General features: G+C 45.0%; 1 protein-coding gene across 6 annotated transcripts in view; it reads left to right on the forward strand.

Moving 5' to 3' along the window:
• LOC126535889 (proton channel OtopLc-like) overlaps positions 1–17,350 on the forward strand; it is a 219,194-nt gene that overhangs the window by 152,026 nt on the left and 49,818 nt on the right. For all 6 annotated transcript variants that reach the window (XM_055073321.2, XM_055073323.2, XM_055073322.2 and 3 more), the window contains one exon: positions 8,324–8,438. In XM_055073321.2, the coding sequence (XP_054929296.1) occupies positions 8,324–8,438 (115 nt within the window). The remainder of the gene's footprint in view (positions 1–8,323; positions 8,439–17,350) is intronic.

Below are 17,350 nucleotides of genomic sequence, written 5' to 3' on the forward strand. Positions count from 1 at the left end.
ATAATTTAACTTTCTCTCTCACATTCAACAAATTTCATTGGAATCGGTCCCGGGGTTATCTCAGCAAAACGTTCTTGCGTTTTACATGTATTTGAATAGGCCGCGTCGGAGAGGGCCCGAGCTAAGGCTTCCTCTTACGTGTATAACCATGGCCATCGAGAAGCCGAATGATGGTCGATTTGCTGATTCTGGTACCGCGAAACTTCTCTATGAAAGACATCCTGATTTGCATGAGCGTGAAGGATGGATTCTTTTCTACAAATTCACGCAGCGTCTCGACCACATCTCGGCCAAACTTTTTTGACGAGGCACCACATTTCTTGGCTGTTTCGCGATATGTTTCGGCGATTGAGTGCACAGTCTATATTTATTCCCAATGTTTGGGCTAATTGCTTAAAGTCACCACCACGTCGGTGCGCATCGATGATGCGGGAATGATCCACGGCAGCAAGGCGAGTGTACTTGGTCTTCTCTTCATCAGGCTTCTGTCTTGGTCGTCCAGCAGCTCGCATTTTGCCTGCTTCTATGTCACAAATTCTCAAAATATTTACTTCACATAAAAGATGAGACACGCCTCTCTATAGGATCACACAACGCCCGACGCTGGTCATCTGCCTGTAGTCTGCACGGAAGTGCCACGTCCCTGACAGAATTAGAAACATGCCGTCTGCTTTACTTAGAATGGTAGTCTTTCCTTTTGAACATTAGTTCAAAAATTTAGGGTTTGTACAACGCTGCCATAATTCCCAGACGCTAGCTTTTAGGGTCTTTATTACCTGATATAAAGAAGTGTCTCATTTACGATATCCAGACAATCGAGGTAACACCCCACAAAAAACTGCAACTTCACTGATCGTCTGCTCGCGCACTGCAAGAAATGGCTTGCGCTATCTTGAACCTTCTGCGAAATTTGCACGAGACACATTCGAAAAATATCAGTCATGCTTCGTGTCTCCTTCTTGCATTCACTGGTCTAACTTGACGCGTTAACGAACATTATTAGGCTGATGAATAAAAATTAATTTGAATTTTTGCTCTACGACATCAAAGCATTTTGATTCTTGGAAGCCTAGCTTTTCCAGAACCTGTCTGGCTTCTTGCGAGCCCATAGTATATACGGATGTTCCTACTTTTGCCTAATCAGTAGCATATGGCAAAGACCGGAAGCGTAACTGTGATAGTTAAACGGGAAAATTCATTGTGGCCATTCGAAAGGCTTCTTAAAATCGAAACACAGAAGTGGCAGGCTCATGGCGGTCAGGAGAGTAAACTTTCCCGCAGTTCAAGATTCAGCACTCTTGTCAGCCATTGATGAAGGTCTTCCTGAAAGGAATAATGTACGCAAAGACGCGTGAAAGCAAAACAAAATTTTCAGTTCTCAGCATTTATTATTCACCCTGTTATTAGTACGGTCCCCTTTAGGCGAAGAAAAATTACAATACACAGATTGTAGTGCACACAGGTATGCTTGCTTCTCAAGAGGCGTGATGTTTTTTTCTTCTTGTTTTATTATTGTAAAGCCATTCTTACCGCTTGCATCTTGAGCAATTATGTGTCCAATCCGGACCACTTGGGCGTTTGTGCTTTCTTGTCGCCCTTTTTACACATCACACCATTCACCCTTTCAAGAAATTTGTCGGAACAGCAAACCATTCTCTCTGAGCGTATCATTTCTCTGAACGTATCAGACCGGCGAAAACGTTCTGTGCGCGTCACAGCTTCCGTACGCATTGTAAAGCACCGTGAACGTTGTGTTCACTTCATAGCGTATTACCGCAGTTTACATATGTGCGACGTACAGGTGATGTGATGTGATCGGCCATCTCCAGGGATTAAAGCATATGAGATCCTACACACCATAATCTATTTACTCTGCTAACGACTTTTCATGGGATATTCTTAGAGTGAAGGATTGTAAATACCGGACAACACAGAACTGTGCAAAATCACTTTTTATTGCTAATGAGTCGCCGATGCTCTTTATATTCTTCAAATTATTGCTCATTTATTGAAACATTTGCTCAATTGCAGCGTGTACAAGTAAGGGTTATAAAGGTAAAAAGCTTATTGATATTTACTACTGGCTTAAACTTGTCGTAACTGAATCACCTATTGAGCAACCTTTTATTTTATGTCCATGAAGCTGTGATTTGTGAGTAGTCAAGAAAATTAAAGTGAACATAGTCACCATTTACGTAGTAGTTCTGCGGAAACCCGCAAGGTGGAGAGAAGTAATGAATAAAGGGGAAATCAGACATCCACCCGTTCGTAGCAATTGCTACAAAGGAAACCCATACGGGTTCCTCGAAAGGAAAGCCTCAAAGTTGAAGAAAATTTCGTCCTGGTCCGGGACTCGAACCCGGGAACACCGCCTTTCCGAGGCAACCGCTCTACCATCTGAGCTAACCAGGCGGCTAGCAGATGGCAGAGCGAAGTCGAATTTGTCGACAACACGAAGCAAAGGCAATGGGTTTCCTTTGTAGCAATTGCTACGAACGGGTGGATGTCTGATTTTCCCTTTATTCATAGTCACCATTAACCGCCAGTACTTCGATCACATCAGCAATCTCAGAGGAAAGTAGTTAAGGGAACACATTGATACCTGTGGCAAAATGGACGAATGTTGGCGACGCCTGTCATAACAAACAAAGTGATTCGTGATTACTAGTGACTAATTCTTAGCATCTCCCGGTTATTAATATTGGAGCATCGTTCAAATTACTTTTCATTTGACATGCATGACGCTATGCTGCATAAAAGTACAAGAACACTGAAAAGAGCTTTTCGCTAATGATCATTAATGGCTCTGTGATGTCAGTTAGCAATGCTGACTGATTAAAAGTCTAATTTATTGTCACTTTCATTTATACCATTGACGACATGCATGAATGATGGCTGTGACCATCACACTACGCAAAGTGATTATCCATCACTAGTGACTCAATCTTAGTATCTCCTATAGTTATAAAATTATGGTTATTGAATCGCCGTCTGAATGAGATTTCATTTGGTATCTATAACGCTATGACGTAGGAAAGTTGCAGAACATCACAGTGAGCGCATCACTAGTGACCACCAGAAACTCAGCGGTATCAGTTGACAGTGCTAACACAAGAGCGCTCATCCAGCTACAGCTTGATTGATACTACTGACGGCACTCAGGAGTGGAAGCTGCCTCAGTGACAGTAACATTGGTAAATAATATTCACCAGTGACTTAAGCATACGAGTTTATAGCAGGCATAGGCAGTCACTCGTTTCATCGCACTTCATTTGATATATATGACGTTATGTTTTGCAGAACACCGAGAACCCTGAACTGCGCATTGTACTTCACTTATGCTCACTTGTAACTCGACCATATGCTTTAGGTGTATTACGCAATTACATGTAATTCATGAGTCCTTTAGTGGTTTCGATGACAAGATGTTTGATTGGAGGCTGCGAATATCGCAGTAGAATAGTGAATCGTATTCGCTTGCGACCGAAGCCTCCCGGCGAGGGCCTAGTGATTATCATTGAATCACTCTTTATTGTTCCGTTTGATAGCCATGACCAAATCGCATCTGTATTATTAACTGAACGTACTCGTGCTGACGTCTCCTCTCAATTAATTTCGAGAACTGTCATCTGCTTTGTCGCTCTCATAACGAAGTAGGAAATAAGAAACCTCCAAAAGTTGTCGTTAGTCACGTGGCAGGAAAGCTACTGGTCTCTCACCTCGCTCTTTCATTTTCAAGGTGTTAACTCATAATATGTTCGCAAATTTTCGGAAGTCTTGATATTCAGAAGTTCTTGAATTCCGTTGTGCCTGGAACAAATTCACTGGTGGTTCGATTATTTCGGCTGGCATTAGAACTAAATTGAGTGATGCTGGGATTAAATTGAATGGCGCTCGGATTAAATTGAGTGGTGTTTGTATTAAATTATGTGGCGCTCGGATTAAATTGACTGGCGCTCGAGTTAAATTGACTGGCGAATGGATTAAATTGAGCGGCAAAACCTGTAGAAGGGCATTGGAGCAAACCTCGACCAATGCCAGTGGCATTGAGTGCGTGCGCCCGCTTTTACACAAGGGTCGACTGCCATTATCGGCTTCTGAGTTTTATCGGCACAATGTGCAAGTCTCTGCCCTGTTGTAAAGTGTTCAAAAATTTAAACGCGAACTTGGTTTCATTTTTAAGACGGAGCTTTAGCTCGGCAGCCCCTATCGAAACACATGGGAAATGAGAAATAGTTTTTTTCCGCAACCACTGTACCAGATTTGATTAGGTTTGTTGCACTCGAAAGAAAAAGTGCAAATACAGTGAATGATGGAAGCAGATGCTTTTGTGTAGGCCGTCAATTTTTATAGATATTTTTGAGAACCGCTAATTTTCGGAAAAGGAAACCATCATCTTTACTCTGTAACTCAGCAATGAAACGCGATATCGCAATCCTGTAAATTGTACCTAATAGTACATCTAAACAGGACAAATTCGATGTATTATTCACGGCTCTCGACTGCACCACTATTATGTGAATATGACTTTTGCAGAACATTTGTATGCATTGTAACAAATTCACGTGAGATATAACTTAATATGTCCAAGATTGTTCGCTTTAGGTGTTCTGGCAGGTGCAATTTGCAGAGCTGCAATACTTTTTATGCTGAACAGTTACTAATACGTAAATTTCGTGCTTCTAGTTTTGTATCGCACTTACCAATTTTCGCCAATTTTTCTAAAACGATTAAGGCAGAAATCAATATTTCGCTTCCAATGGTCACTATAATTTAACGTTTTCTCTCAAGTGCACCACGTGCTATTAAAGCTGGCCCGGGCATTATCTGAGAAAAGCATTTTGCCATTTGCACGCATGTTGTAGGCGGCGTCACAGTTGGGGTCGGCTTTCGCGCTTCACGGCAAGCGTGGCGGAATGTCAATGCTGCAAAACGCTCTCGCAGAAAAGACCGTTCGAGCGTGCCAGCACGCCCCATAAAATAATTCAAGTCGACAACAGCGGTGTCCTGCGAGCATTCGAAGCGATCGAACGCGCCTCTTCATCACTCTGTGTTTCATCCTGTGGCAAACTTTTCTTCTTCCGGCGCGTCACTGGTTTTAGTCATGAGCGAGTAGTGGGGTATGACTTAAGAAAGGAAGAAGAGGAGTGAGAAACGATGGAGTATGTTAAGTGAAGGGACACACAAATAAAACGCCCGTGCTCTTAACTGTGCTTGGCGATTCCACACTTACTGGTGACCCGGACGGCGAACGCGACCTTCTATGGATCAAATCCAGACTCCAGACGACCTCACCTACACCGCAACTACATCTGCAACCGGCCAGGTACTTTCTACGGGTGTCATAGGAGCTACATCTACCATTACCCTACCAGAGCTATGGTTCGCCAATCCCACGTTGCGGGTCCTACAAGATGAGAACAAGTTTCGCGTTCATTGCGTCGCGTCGGAGTTTCTCAAACATGAAGTCCTGCTCCAAACTTTGCCGCTGCAAGCCATGGCCGAGATACGCGACATCCTCATCCAGCCACATCAGGAAACGCAATATGCGACAATCTTTCAAATATTGGTGGTAATGTATTCGCACTCTCCGAACCGGAGGGGAAGGAGCGATAACCAAACCCACCCCGCATGCATTTATGGATGGTTCGACTGCTGGCCGGTGATGAGGTCCACGCCTGATCGACGGAGGACGAGAGGCACGAGACTGGAGGCGGCGTAAAAACAAAAACACTTAGTTTAATAAAATAAATCATGCCAGTGACACGATAAAAAAAAGTATCACCAAGCTACAAGCAGAGGGTGCAAAGCTTTGCGGAAGGCGTGCAGGTCACACACAACACACTGTGAAGCGCGACACACAAAGCCACCTCTTCAATTGCAGTATTCAATTGAAACGGCAGTGCTTCCAGTAAACAGGGAAATTTGAACGCTAGCTGAGATAATGAATTTTACGGTAATTGACATCCACTGAGAAGTCCGCTGGGCAGACCGCGAATGCACTTTTGCGCCTGACAGGATAGACTTTGGCGGTAGTGTAGCAATAGCGGTCGGACGTCAGTTCGCGGCATGGGTAGTAGCCGATTTAAGCGGGCCCTAGGCAATCAAGAAGAAAGATTAATTATTGAATTTAGCGACACACCAACAAAGGGCCGAGTTAGACCACAAGTAATTAAGAAAAGACGCACAGAGGATAACAATAGAGACGGGAAAATTTTTACATAACCATGCAGAGTGGCCTCAAGCAGGAAAAATGGGTGGAAATTCAAACGTAGCAGAAATGACGAAGCTATTAGTGTGTATGCCTTGACAGAAACTCATCCACGAGATTTGGAGCAGCCGTCTGTTATCTACAATTTTGTGTGGGAGGGCTGCAACAGAGTGAGTGGGTCAAGAAAAGGCGGATGCTCAGGCATGCTATTTAGGCAAGGAATGAAGTGGCAAACGGTTAAAGAAACATGTGAAACAGGCGCCTCACGCTTACTAAGGTTTGCCTTTTTCCTTCGACTTTGCCACTGCTGCTGCTGTCGTTGTCTTGCACGCTGCGTCGGGCATGGTTGAGAACGTGTACATGGTAGGGATGGGGGAGAAGCGTCTGTCAGTCCCTTCGTGCGTGAATTGCGTGGGCCAGAGACCCACAACCTGCAGAGACCTCTATGGGGCATTGTGGCGGCCACAATGGCCTCTGGAGCTCTCTGGTCGTTGTCACAGTGGCCTCTTGGTCTCTCTGGCCATCAACACAATGCCTTCTGAATGGCTGTGGTTACGCGTTACCCTCGTAAAAGCATTCAATCAATCAATCAATGAAACATTATTTTTCATGAGCATCAGAACATATATGTGCAAAGATTATTTGGACCGATAGCCTAAGATGGCTAGTCGCCGGTCCAGTGCAATATCCAAGAAAAATAAGCACAGGTCAGCTAGAGGAGAAAAAAACACGCAAAGAACAAAAAAAAAAAACGCATACATTCATATATATATATATATATATATATATATATACGCGTATATAAGTACATCTACAATCTGTAATTACATATAGTGAGCATAATCTCAACAATGTCTAAATAGACACCATGTTCACAGGCCTTGCTTAGACGGAAAAAATGACTTACATGCTAGGTCGAAATTACGTGCAGTTTTTATTCCAAGGGGGATCATGTTTTAAATTTTAGTTCCGCTAAATTATAATAATATTTCGCGATAAACGTTACGACATCTGGGCAGGTTAAAGTTACCTTTTGAAGCTAGACGCGTATTACGTATAGGAACGGAAAAAAAGATCAACAGGAAGAGGAGAGTTTCTATCAGTTATATTATTGGTTGAAACAGCAATCGTGAGTAAGCGCTGCAGAGTATGCAGCGCTTACTTTTGCACTGGCGTGCGACAGCGTAGTGCGGAGATAGTACGGTAGAAAGCGGAGGCAACGCCTTGGCAAAACGGGTGGATATTATGCACTCATCGTTCGGGGCAGCACGCACAAATCGGATGATCGGGGCGAAAGGGAAAGGCGCCGTCTTAAAGCGTGCTTCGGTTGGGGTCTCTTGAATAAAAGAAACGCTGCTATTAGACATGGCAGCAGCTGCGGACAAACTGCAAAAATGTTAGCTTAAGGTATATGATGCGGCACGTTTCTGCTATTTCTGAAAAATACGCACCGTGAAAATTTGCACACGCGAACGAAACTGACGCAGGGCGCGCAGACGCAAGAGCGCACCCAAGCACCGCGAAGGCGACGCCACGTGAGCGGCCGTCCGGCAAATCAACGCGCGTTGCCGTGCGCCCGCCCGTGTGAGGGAATGACGCTGCTCACTTTCTCGCAGGGGACGAACGATGGCGCACAACAATGCCTGCAGCAAACCCATGTCGCTGTGTGTTCTGTGTACTACGCAGACAAACAAAACTGGTGTACGCCACATTTACCGTGGCGTCATGACGGTCGCATCAATATCACCGCCAAATATCCTCAATGAACGTAAACAACAAAGACAGCTTCGATTGCCACACTACGTTATAACTGCGTAATCTGTGTATTTAGCATTGCCATGTGTTGGGCGTGTTGCTAAACTGACTTGCAAGGCATATTTAGTGCCAGCGAACAAGGACAGAAGGGAGACGACACCACAATGCGCTGTGTATTTACTTTGACAAGTCTACTATGAAACAAGAGCTTGCACACTTAACGTACCGTTGTTATATTTCCCATATCATGTGCGTCGTAGTACAAGACATGATTAGTCAGGATCTGTTTATATATGGTTCTCCTAACGGAAGCATGGTTTTTGACAAAAACGTGTTTCGCATATTTCTCCAATGCAGACGAAACTTGACGACAATGTTGAGCCTCATCTATGCCATATTCATCGTGACCCTTGGCTGCATTTTCACATCAACCTACCATGGTCACTTGTTTTCCATGAAGGAGTATGACGAGGTAAGTCCTCTGCACCGTTGGCATGACAGCTAAGTTGTTTCCTTCCTTGCCTTTCATACACAGCCGCTTACAACCGAATTGTGTTGCAACAATATTTCATGGCTTTGCTGTTTAACTATCAAATCAAAATAAAGAAATAGATGGGTGCAGAGTTTTTCTGCCTGAAACTGGGCGCCAAGAATTGCTTTTCATAAAAGATGAATACATAAACATAATAAAAAACAATAAAATAAATAGAATAAATAAATTAAATAAGACATGTATCTGAACAGGACGCCCATTAGTGTTCTTATATCGCTTACATGCCGTCATTTGAAATCACTACGAAGGATAACTGGTGCCGTGGTCTTCGTAAGCAGTAGCTGGCCTACGATGCCGGTGATTCTCATGAAGGGCTAGCAAGTATGATTCCCTTGTCCGTCACCCTATATTTTTTTCTAGCTCTGACTGTGCCTAAATAAACTCTGGTGACTTCTGTAGCCTCCTCATGAAATGTTCCGAATTGAAATTGGTGATGTATATGAATGAATAAACTGGCTCAGACGCACTCACAGAATATTTTGCCTACTGTTCCCTCGTACTCGGACTTACCGAGATTCCACTAAGCCGATTCTACAACTAAACTTTTACTAAGCGAGGCTCACACAGACACACACGCAGTCGACCTATGACAGAATTCAGCGACCTACGCGAGAGGAGGGCGAAAGCCAACTATCACCATAGGAGGGCGCGCTTTCCATAAGCGAATAAGACTCACATTTCTTTCACTTCTCGAAAGCGTATTCATCACTCGCGCCTGTTAATGTTCGCTCAAACTGGCACTGCACGAAACAATGAGGCTTACTGCACGGTATATTTCGCCAGCTATCGGGTCACCGCTTCGCGTTAAGGGCTAAACTGTAATTTTATGATAACTGGATTCTCCACACACTAAGACATGGCAGCTTGCGGGTCGTGCCGTACATTGGACCCACTCTTTCGGGGCATCAATGAAAGCACACGTAAGCTGACATGCAATCCAACTTGCAAAAACACTTTTCGAATGCATGTCACTCATTCCATCTCAAGTTGTACCTCATGCTTTGTCAACCATGTCCAACTTTTTGAGAAAAATTATTGCTGTTTGGGGCTCAAAACGCGAAGTGCCACCTGAACAGATCTTTCTTTTTTTTTTTTAACGTTGGTGCCATGACAATGCTTTAAACCGCGAACAGACGTAAATGAAGCTTAGTGAAGAATAACTTGCACAGAAAATATTGCTCTTACCGGGAGCTGCTCAACTTATGTTCTGTAATTCGAAGACGCTACTCTTTCCTAAATATTATACGCGATTTGTTTTTATTTAAATTTATGTTAGTATTAACCAGTAGAAAAATTTACAAAATGCAACAAATCGGACTTTTTGTAGAAGAAATGTTTCTTCGCTAGGAAGTCATACTGTGGAATTCGTTTGTGCGTATAATAGAAGCTAAAAGTACTTTGAAAACAAATAAAATTGAATTGTCTGTTGAATATGTGACGAAGTTGTACGAAATAGCATTTTAGCTGTGATTGTGGCAGCGCTGACGCATTGTAGCGGTTGATGAAAGAATTGTGCGAATATAGCATTTTTTGCTGTGCTTTGTTGGCAGATTATTCATTCTTAAAAGATTAACCTTCGTTGTAATCGAGAAGGAATTCCTGAACTGAACTATGAGAAAGCTCCGCAAATTTCTCTATACTGCGGCTCAAGCAAGTGTATTATATGCATTTGCTCTTCCCTCGCTCTGTGTTGAACATCTGTTCTGTGTACAGTCATGAAGGTGAGCATTCGATAATTGATAAAAGCTGAACAAAAACTGTTCGCTGACCAACACACGCCTTTTCTCTATGTTGTAGCTCAGTACGTGGGGCCGAGATCCACACATAGGGTGTTGCAGCCGAGTAGGCCCAAACGTAAAAAATGCACGTGCGAGTAACGAGACTACAACCAACTTAGTATTATTCGCTGTCCTCTTGAGCAACTGAAAGCAATTTTCGCTATTTCCTTAGGTAATTAATTACCAGTAATTAACCAAAATATAATCATTGATTGAAACGCAAGATATTGAATGTAGAATTTGTAGGACCTAGAGAGAACTATCCAAATAAATTCCTTCCGTGCTAATACGTGCTGCGGTTCAAATTTTTCAGCGCTGCAAAGAAAGTGCGCAATATTTGAAAAACGACCACGTGACTACGCGTTCACGCACAACGAGATTATAGACTCGCTGAGCGTGCGGCTTACGCGCCCGGCGGGTCCGGTAGCGGAGCGCCGTGCTCTGCCGCCTCTCGCTCGGGTGCCTTGGGGTTCAGGAACGGCATGAGATGAAGTATGAGGATGCCGGTGGCGACTTCCTCCGAACTTTGCCGCTTTCTCTCTCGCCGGCCGCGCCGGCGGAGAGTCGACCCTCCTATTGGTCGAAGCGGCGCGGTCACGTTCTAGCGCGCGCTTTTTTGGTCCGTAGCAGACGCCGGTGCCATTCCCGAGTATCAAAATCATGCTTTGGTTCGTTTCTGGCGGCGGAGTTTTGGCGGAGAGAGTTTCGCTAGTGCTCGCGCCGTTTGCGTATTGTGGCGATGCCTAGCCTATGTTTTGCTATGGGTGCAACAACAGAGGAGGCAAGGGGAAAAGACTGTTCATCGTTCCATCCGGAAGAAACAACGCGGCTAGCCCAAATATTTGGCTGCACAAGATCGACCAGGCAAACTTTGAAAATGCGCGGGACTCGCGCCTTCGTGGGGTAAGTGGCCGTTCATCAGAAGTCACTCGTATTTTTTCGGCAGATTTGGTGAGAAGCGCGAGCGTCTGCAGCCTTTCTTCGCACTAAATACCGTTCCGCATGGTTGTAGTTGGAAACGTTCATTTGCTGCTACGAAAGCCGTGCTTCACGTTGTCCGAGTCTCGCCGTTCACGCTCATGGTTCGGCAGGCTTTATTATGAGGCCGCGCACATTGCTTGGCGCACTAGTTTCGCTGTAGTTGAAACCTTTGCTGGGCTGAGGCACGAAAGTTGCACTTCATATGTTAATTGGGCCACTTCGCTCACGCTGTGCAGGTCTGTCTCTGAAGTGACGCGTACTGCTAGACGTATCATTTTTGTTTAGTTGGAGTCTGCTGGCGAACTCTACACTAAAGCGACGGTTGTCATTTGAGCCCCCGCTATTCGTGCTACTCGCGATGCAGGTATAGCTTTTATGTAGCGCGCATTAGTGCACGTAATTGTATTTCCGGGGTTGTCACCAAAGGCACCTAGGCACCACCGTACCTAGGCACAGTAACAGCAGCTATATCTAGAATACCCCATATCTACGCGCATATTAAATCAGAATGCAGACTTCCGCTAAACATAGCCGAAAATACATTGGGTTAGAAGATTTCGTGCAAATCTAAGCTGATTGAAACATTTTTCACGCGATTAGATCCGGTAAAAGAAACTTTTAACGAAGGGTTGCTCAATGAGCCAGAATATTTTCAACGTTCGACGTTGATAAAATTGTTATGGTCACGCACACGGCGGACTGACATATCGACAGTTCTTACTTTCGAAATTATTTGTGAAATGTCACGGCGTACATTCCCCTCCCCCCTTTCCGTGCCTTGTATCATTTCACAAAAGGTTGTGCCACACCAAATCTTACTTTATTCATCTTAGGATCACTTCACCGAAGACCAATTTGAAAGCCAAATCCTTCGGAACTACGGCACCAAGAAATTAAGGCCTGATGCATTACCAAGCCTTTTTGGAGTACCAGCTAACGCGCCTTTGACAGATTATGGAAGTAGTACCCCAACATCGTTTCTTATAGAGCGTAGACCCCCCGCCTGTGTTATAAAAGAAGTGAAAGGTATATACACCCTGATTTCGTAATGCCTGCACGACTGCTGAGGTTCCGACTGAATCAAACGCTTTCTTGTAATCAATGAATGCTATACATAAGGGTTGTATATATTCCGCACATTTCTCTTATCACCTGATTGATAGTATGAATATGGTCTATTGTTGAGTAGCCTTTACGAAATCCTGCCTGGTCCTCTGGTTGACAGAAGTCTACGGTGTTCCTGATTCTATTTGCGATTACCTTAGTAAATACATTGTAGGCAACGGACAGTAAGCTGATCGGTCCATAATTTTTCAAGTCTTTAGCGTCCCCTTTCTTATAAATTAAGGTTATGTTGGCGTCCTTCCAAGATTCCGGTATGCTCGAGGTAATGAGGCATTGCGTATACAGGGTGGCCAGTTTTTCTAGGACAATCTGGCCACCATCGTTCAACAAAACTGCTATTACCTGATCCTCCCCAGCTGTCTTCCCCATTTGCATAGCTCAGGCTTTCTTTACTTTTTCCGGCGTTACTTGTGGGATGTCAAACCTCTCTAGACTATTCTCTCTTCCATCAGCGTCGTGGGTGCCACTGGTACTGTATAAATCTCTATAGACCTCCTCAGCCACTTGAACTATCTCATCCATATTAGTAATAATATTGCCGGCTTTGTCTCTTAACCCATACATCTCATTCTTGCCTAATCATAGTTTGTTCTTTACTGCTTTTAGGCTTCCTCCTCCGTTCCTGAGAGCACGTTCAATTCTATCCATATTATACTTCCTTATGTCAGCTACCTTACGCTTGTTGATTAACTTCGAGAGTTCTGCGAATTCCATTCTAGCTGGATGGTTTAGAGGCTTTCATACATTGACGTTTCTTAATCAGATCTTTCGTCTCCTGCGATAGCTTACTGGTATCCTGTCTAAGTCTAACGAAGTAACCACCGACTTCGATTGCACACTCCTTAATGATGCCCATAAGATTGTCGTTCATTGCTTCAACACTAAGGTGCTCTTCCTCAGTTAAAGCCGAATACCTGTTCTGTAGCCTGATCCGGAATTCCTCTATTTTCCCTGCTACCGCTAACTCATTGATCGGCTTCTTATGTACCAGTTTCTTCCGTTCCCTAGGCTAATTCCAGATCTTACCATCCTATGGTCACTGCAGCGCACCTTGCCGAGCACGTCCAGATCTTGTATGATGCCAAGGTTTGCGCCGAGTATGAAGTCTATTTCATTTCTAGTCTCGCCGTTTGGGCTCCTCCACGGCCACTTTCCGCTATCCCACTTGCAGAAGAAGGTATTCATTATTCGCATATTATTCCGTTCAGGGTGTAGACGAGCCATATGTAAAAATACTGAAAGATATCTATACAGGCTCCATAGTCACCGTAATCCTTAATAAAGAAAGCAGCAGAATCCCAATAAAGAAGGGCGGCAGGGAGCAGGGAGATACGATCTCTCCAATGCTATTCACATCGCGTTTACAGGAGGTGTTCAGAGACCTGGATTGCGAAGAATTGGGGATAAGAGTTAATGGAGAATACCTTAGTAGCTTGCGATTCGCTGATCATATTGCCTTGCTTAGTAACTCATGGGACCAATTGCAATGCATGCTCACTGACATGGAGATGCAAAGCAGAAGGGTGGGTCTAAAAATTAATCTGCTGAAAACTAAAGTAATGTTTAAGAGTCTCGGAAGAGAACAGCAGTTTACGATAGGTAGCCAGGCACTGGAAGTGGTAAGAGAATACATCTACTTAGGGAAGGTAGTGACCGCGGATCCGGATCATGAGGCTGTAATAATCAGAAGAATAAGAATGGGCTGGGGTGCGTTTGGCAGGCATTCTCAAATAATGCACAGCAGGTTCCCACTATCCCTCAAGAGAAAAGTGTATAAGCTGTGTCTTACCAGTACTCACCTACGGGGCAGAAACCTGGAGGCTTACGAAAAGGGTTCTGCTTAAATTGAGGACCACGCAGCGAGCTATGGAAAGAGGAATGATTGGTGTAATGTTAAGGGATAAGAAAAGAGCAGATTGGGTGAGGAAACAAACGCGAGTTAATGACATCTTAGTTGAAAACAAGGAAAAAAATGGGCATGGGCAGGAGATGTAATGAGGAGGGAAGATAACCGATGGTCATTAAGGGTTACGGACTGGATTCCAAGGGAAGGGAAGCGTAGCAGGGGGCAGCAGAAAGTTAGGTGGGCGGATGAGATTAAGAAGTTTGCAGGGACAACTTGCATGGCCACAATTAGTAAATGACCGGGGCAGTCGGAGAAGTATGGGAGAGGCCTTTGCACTGCGGTGGGCGTAACCAGGATGATGATGATGAAATACAAAACGTATGTTGCTCCAAAATCTCTTGGTGACGTTGAAGTTCAAATGAGGCTGATAAAAAGGCGCTGTTCGACAAAACACTCTCCGTTAGCTCGCTTGAGCACACTACCTCCACCGTTGACATCGCAGTTTAAGTGGTCGCCGTCGTAGGAGCTTCGATAAAGCAGTGCAACGTGGATACCGTCAGTTATTGGAGTAACTCATTTATGAACCTCTCCTGCCACAAACCCAAGAACCAATTGCTTCAGGCGCGCAGTGCACTCGGCACCAAAGGGGCGACCGCTGGGAGCGAGCCGTACCCGGCAGAGCGCCCGGGAGGAGCCGCGAGTAGGAGCGCCGGCATACGAGAACGGGAGAGGAGATCGCGTTACTTTTAGACGCGCTTTTAGATCATTTAGGGACATGAGGGGTTTTAGGGGCCGAATAGCGGCACTCTCCTCCTCTGCCTTCTCTTCGTTTTTCCTCTCTTTCAAGCTCCATTCTCGGCTCTGGCGCCGCCTACACTGCTCGAGCGTAGCAGACGATCTCTGGCCGTGTGAATGCGCGTGGCAAGGCGATGCGCTTTAAGCTTTCGCGGTGGCTATCTACTTCCGAGTAACTTCGTTTACAGCATATATTTTCTGAACGGACGGTTTTCGAAACTCAGTGAGGGCAGCTTTTTTTCTGTATTGTTAGCTGTTTTAAAGAATGTATCTGAACGAGCGCTAACGCTGTGCCATGACGACTCCGTGTGTATCGCGTGCGCTACGAATAGGTGCGCAAGATTTGTCAAGTGCGCGTCGCAAGATCTTGTTGCGAATGGCTGTAAATAACATATGTACGATATAATATTACCATCCTGACCTCCAGCAAGCCCTCAGTAGCCTAAATAGCCCGCACCGTCCTTACCATGTGAATTCGCGGCGCCAATCAACTATGACGCAGAAAGGCGGAAAGAGGGCAAGAACGATCGCTGCTCTGGAGGTTCGAAAGAGTATTACAAGCTACAGTGCCGCCAACGTGCGTTCTTGCCAATCATCTGAGCACGCGCAAAGGCTCAAAGGTGGTCGCTGGTGCTATTATGTTTCTCGTGCCTCAAAGTCGACAGAAATAGGCGCGGCCGATCATCGAGGCGGGATTCTGCGTATATACAACATGAAATCGTTTTTTTATTATTCGTTCGCGAAGCGGGAACAATGCTTCGTTCAGGCTCAAGCAAGTGCATTGTTTTTTCAGGTTAGTGACTCATCACGAATAACAATTCATCGTGCGGTAGCTCGTCCGTTCACGAAGTGACGTAGTTGTTGCAACCGAGTTGCACTAAGGTGCATGCACTGCGGACGGTTGCGCTCGCTCCGGAATAGCATTTGCGAGATATGGCTGTAGTGATGTGATGAGCGCGCAAAGAATTGCCTCGCTATGACGCGGCCGAAATTGCGGTAAGTGAAGTGATGCAGTCGTTCACATTGAGACACCATTTGTTGTCTCATTACGTGTGTCCCAGAGACATAGTGATCGAACGAGCTAATAGTTGAAGGAGCGAGTAAGCAAACGACTAAACGAACGAAGACTAAACCAGCCAGTGAACGAGCGGGCGACCACACGATTTCTTTGCGAGTGCTCCACCGCCGCATCTTAACCTACACGCACTTTAATGTCATATCATAAGAAGGCAACAAACACTGACATCAAGGGCAACACAGTGGAAATTCATCATCATCATCAGCCTAGTTACGCCCACTGCAGGGCAAAGGCCTCTCCCATACTTCTCCAACTACCCCGGTCATGTACTAATTGTGGTCATGTTGTCCCTGCAAACGTCTTAATGTCATCCGCCCACCTAACTTTCTGCTGCCCCCTACTACGCTTCCCTTCCCTTGGAATCCAGTCCGTAACCCTTAATGACCATCGGTTATCTTCCCTCCTCATTACATGTCCGGCCCATGCCCATTTCTTTTTCTTGATTTCAACTAAGATGTCATTTACCCGCGTTTGTTCCCTCACCCAATCTGCTCTTTTCTTATCCCTTAACGTTACACCTATCATTCTTCTTTCCATAGCTCGTTGAGTCCTCCTCAATTTCATCAGAACCCTTTTCGTAAGCCTCCAGGTTTCTGCCCCGTAGGTGAGTACTGGTAAGACACAGCTGTTATACACTTTCCTCTTGAGGGATAGTGGCAACCTGCTGTTCATGATTTGAGAATGCCTGCCAAACGCACCCCAGCCCATTCTTATTCTTCTGGTTATTTCAGTCTCATGATCCGGATCCGTGGTCACTACCTGCCCTAAGTAGATGTATTCCCTTACCACTTCCAGTGCCTCGCTACCTATCGTAAACTGCTGTTCTCTTCCGAGACTGTTAAACATTACTTCAGTTTTCTGTAGATTAATTTTCAGACCCACCCTTCTGCTTTGCCTCTCCAGGTCAGTGAGCATGCATTGCAATTGGTCTCCTGAGTTACTAAGCAAGGCAATATCATCAGCGAATCGCAAGTTGCTTAGGTATTCTCCATCAACTTTTATCCCCAATTCTTCCCACTCCAGGTCTCTGAATACCTCCTGTAAACATGCTGTGAATAGCATCGCAGATATCGTATCTCCCTGTCTGACGCCTTTCTTTATTGGGATTTTGTTGCTTTCTTTGTGGAGGATTACGGTGGCTGTGGAACCGCTATAGATACCTTCCAGCATCTTTACATATGGCTCATCTACACCCTGATTCCGTAGTGCCTTCATGACTGCTGAGGTT

This window comes from Dermacentor andersoni, chromosome 4 (genome assembly GCF_023375885.2).
Source record: "Dermacentor andersoni chromosome 4, qqDerAnde1_hic_scaffold, whole genome shotgun sequence".
NCBI lineage: Eukaryota > Metazoa > Arthropoda > Arachnida > Ixodida > Ixodidae > Dermacentor > Dermacentor andersoni.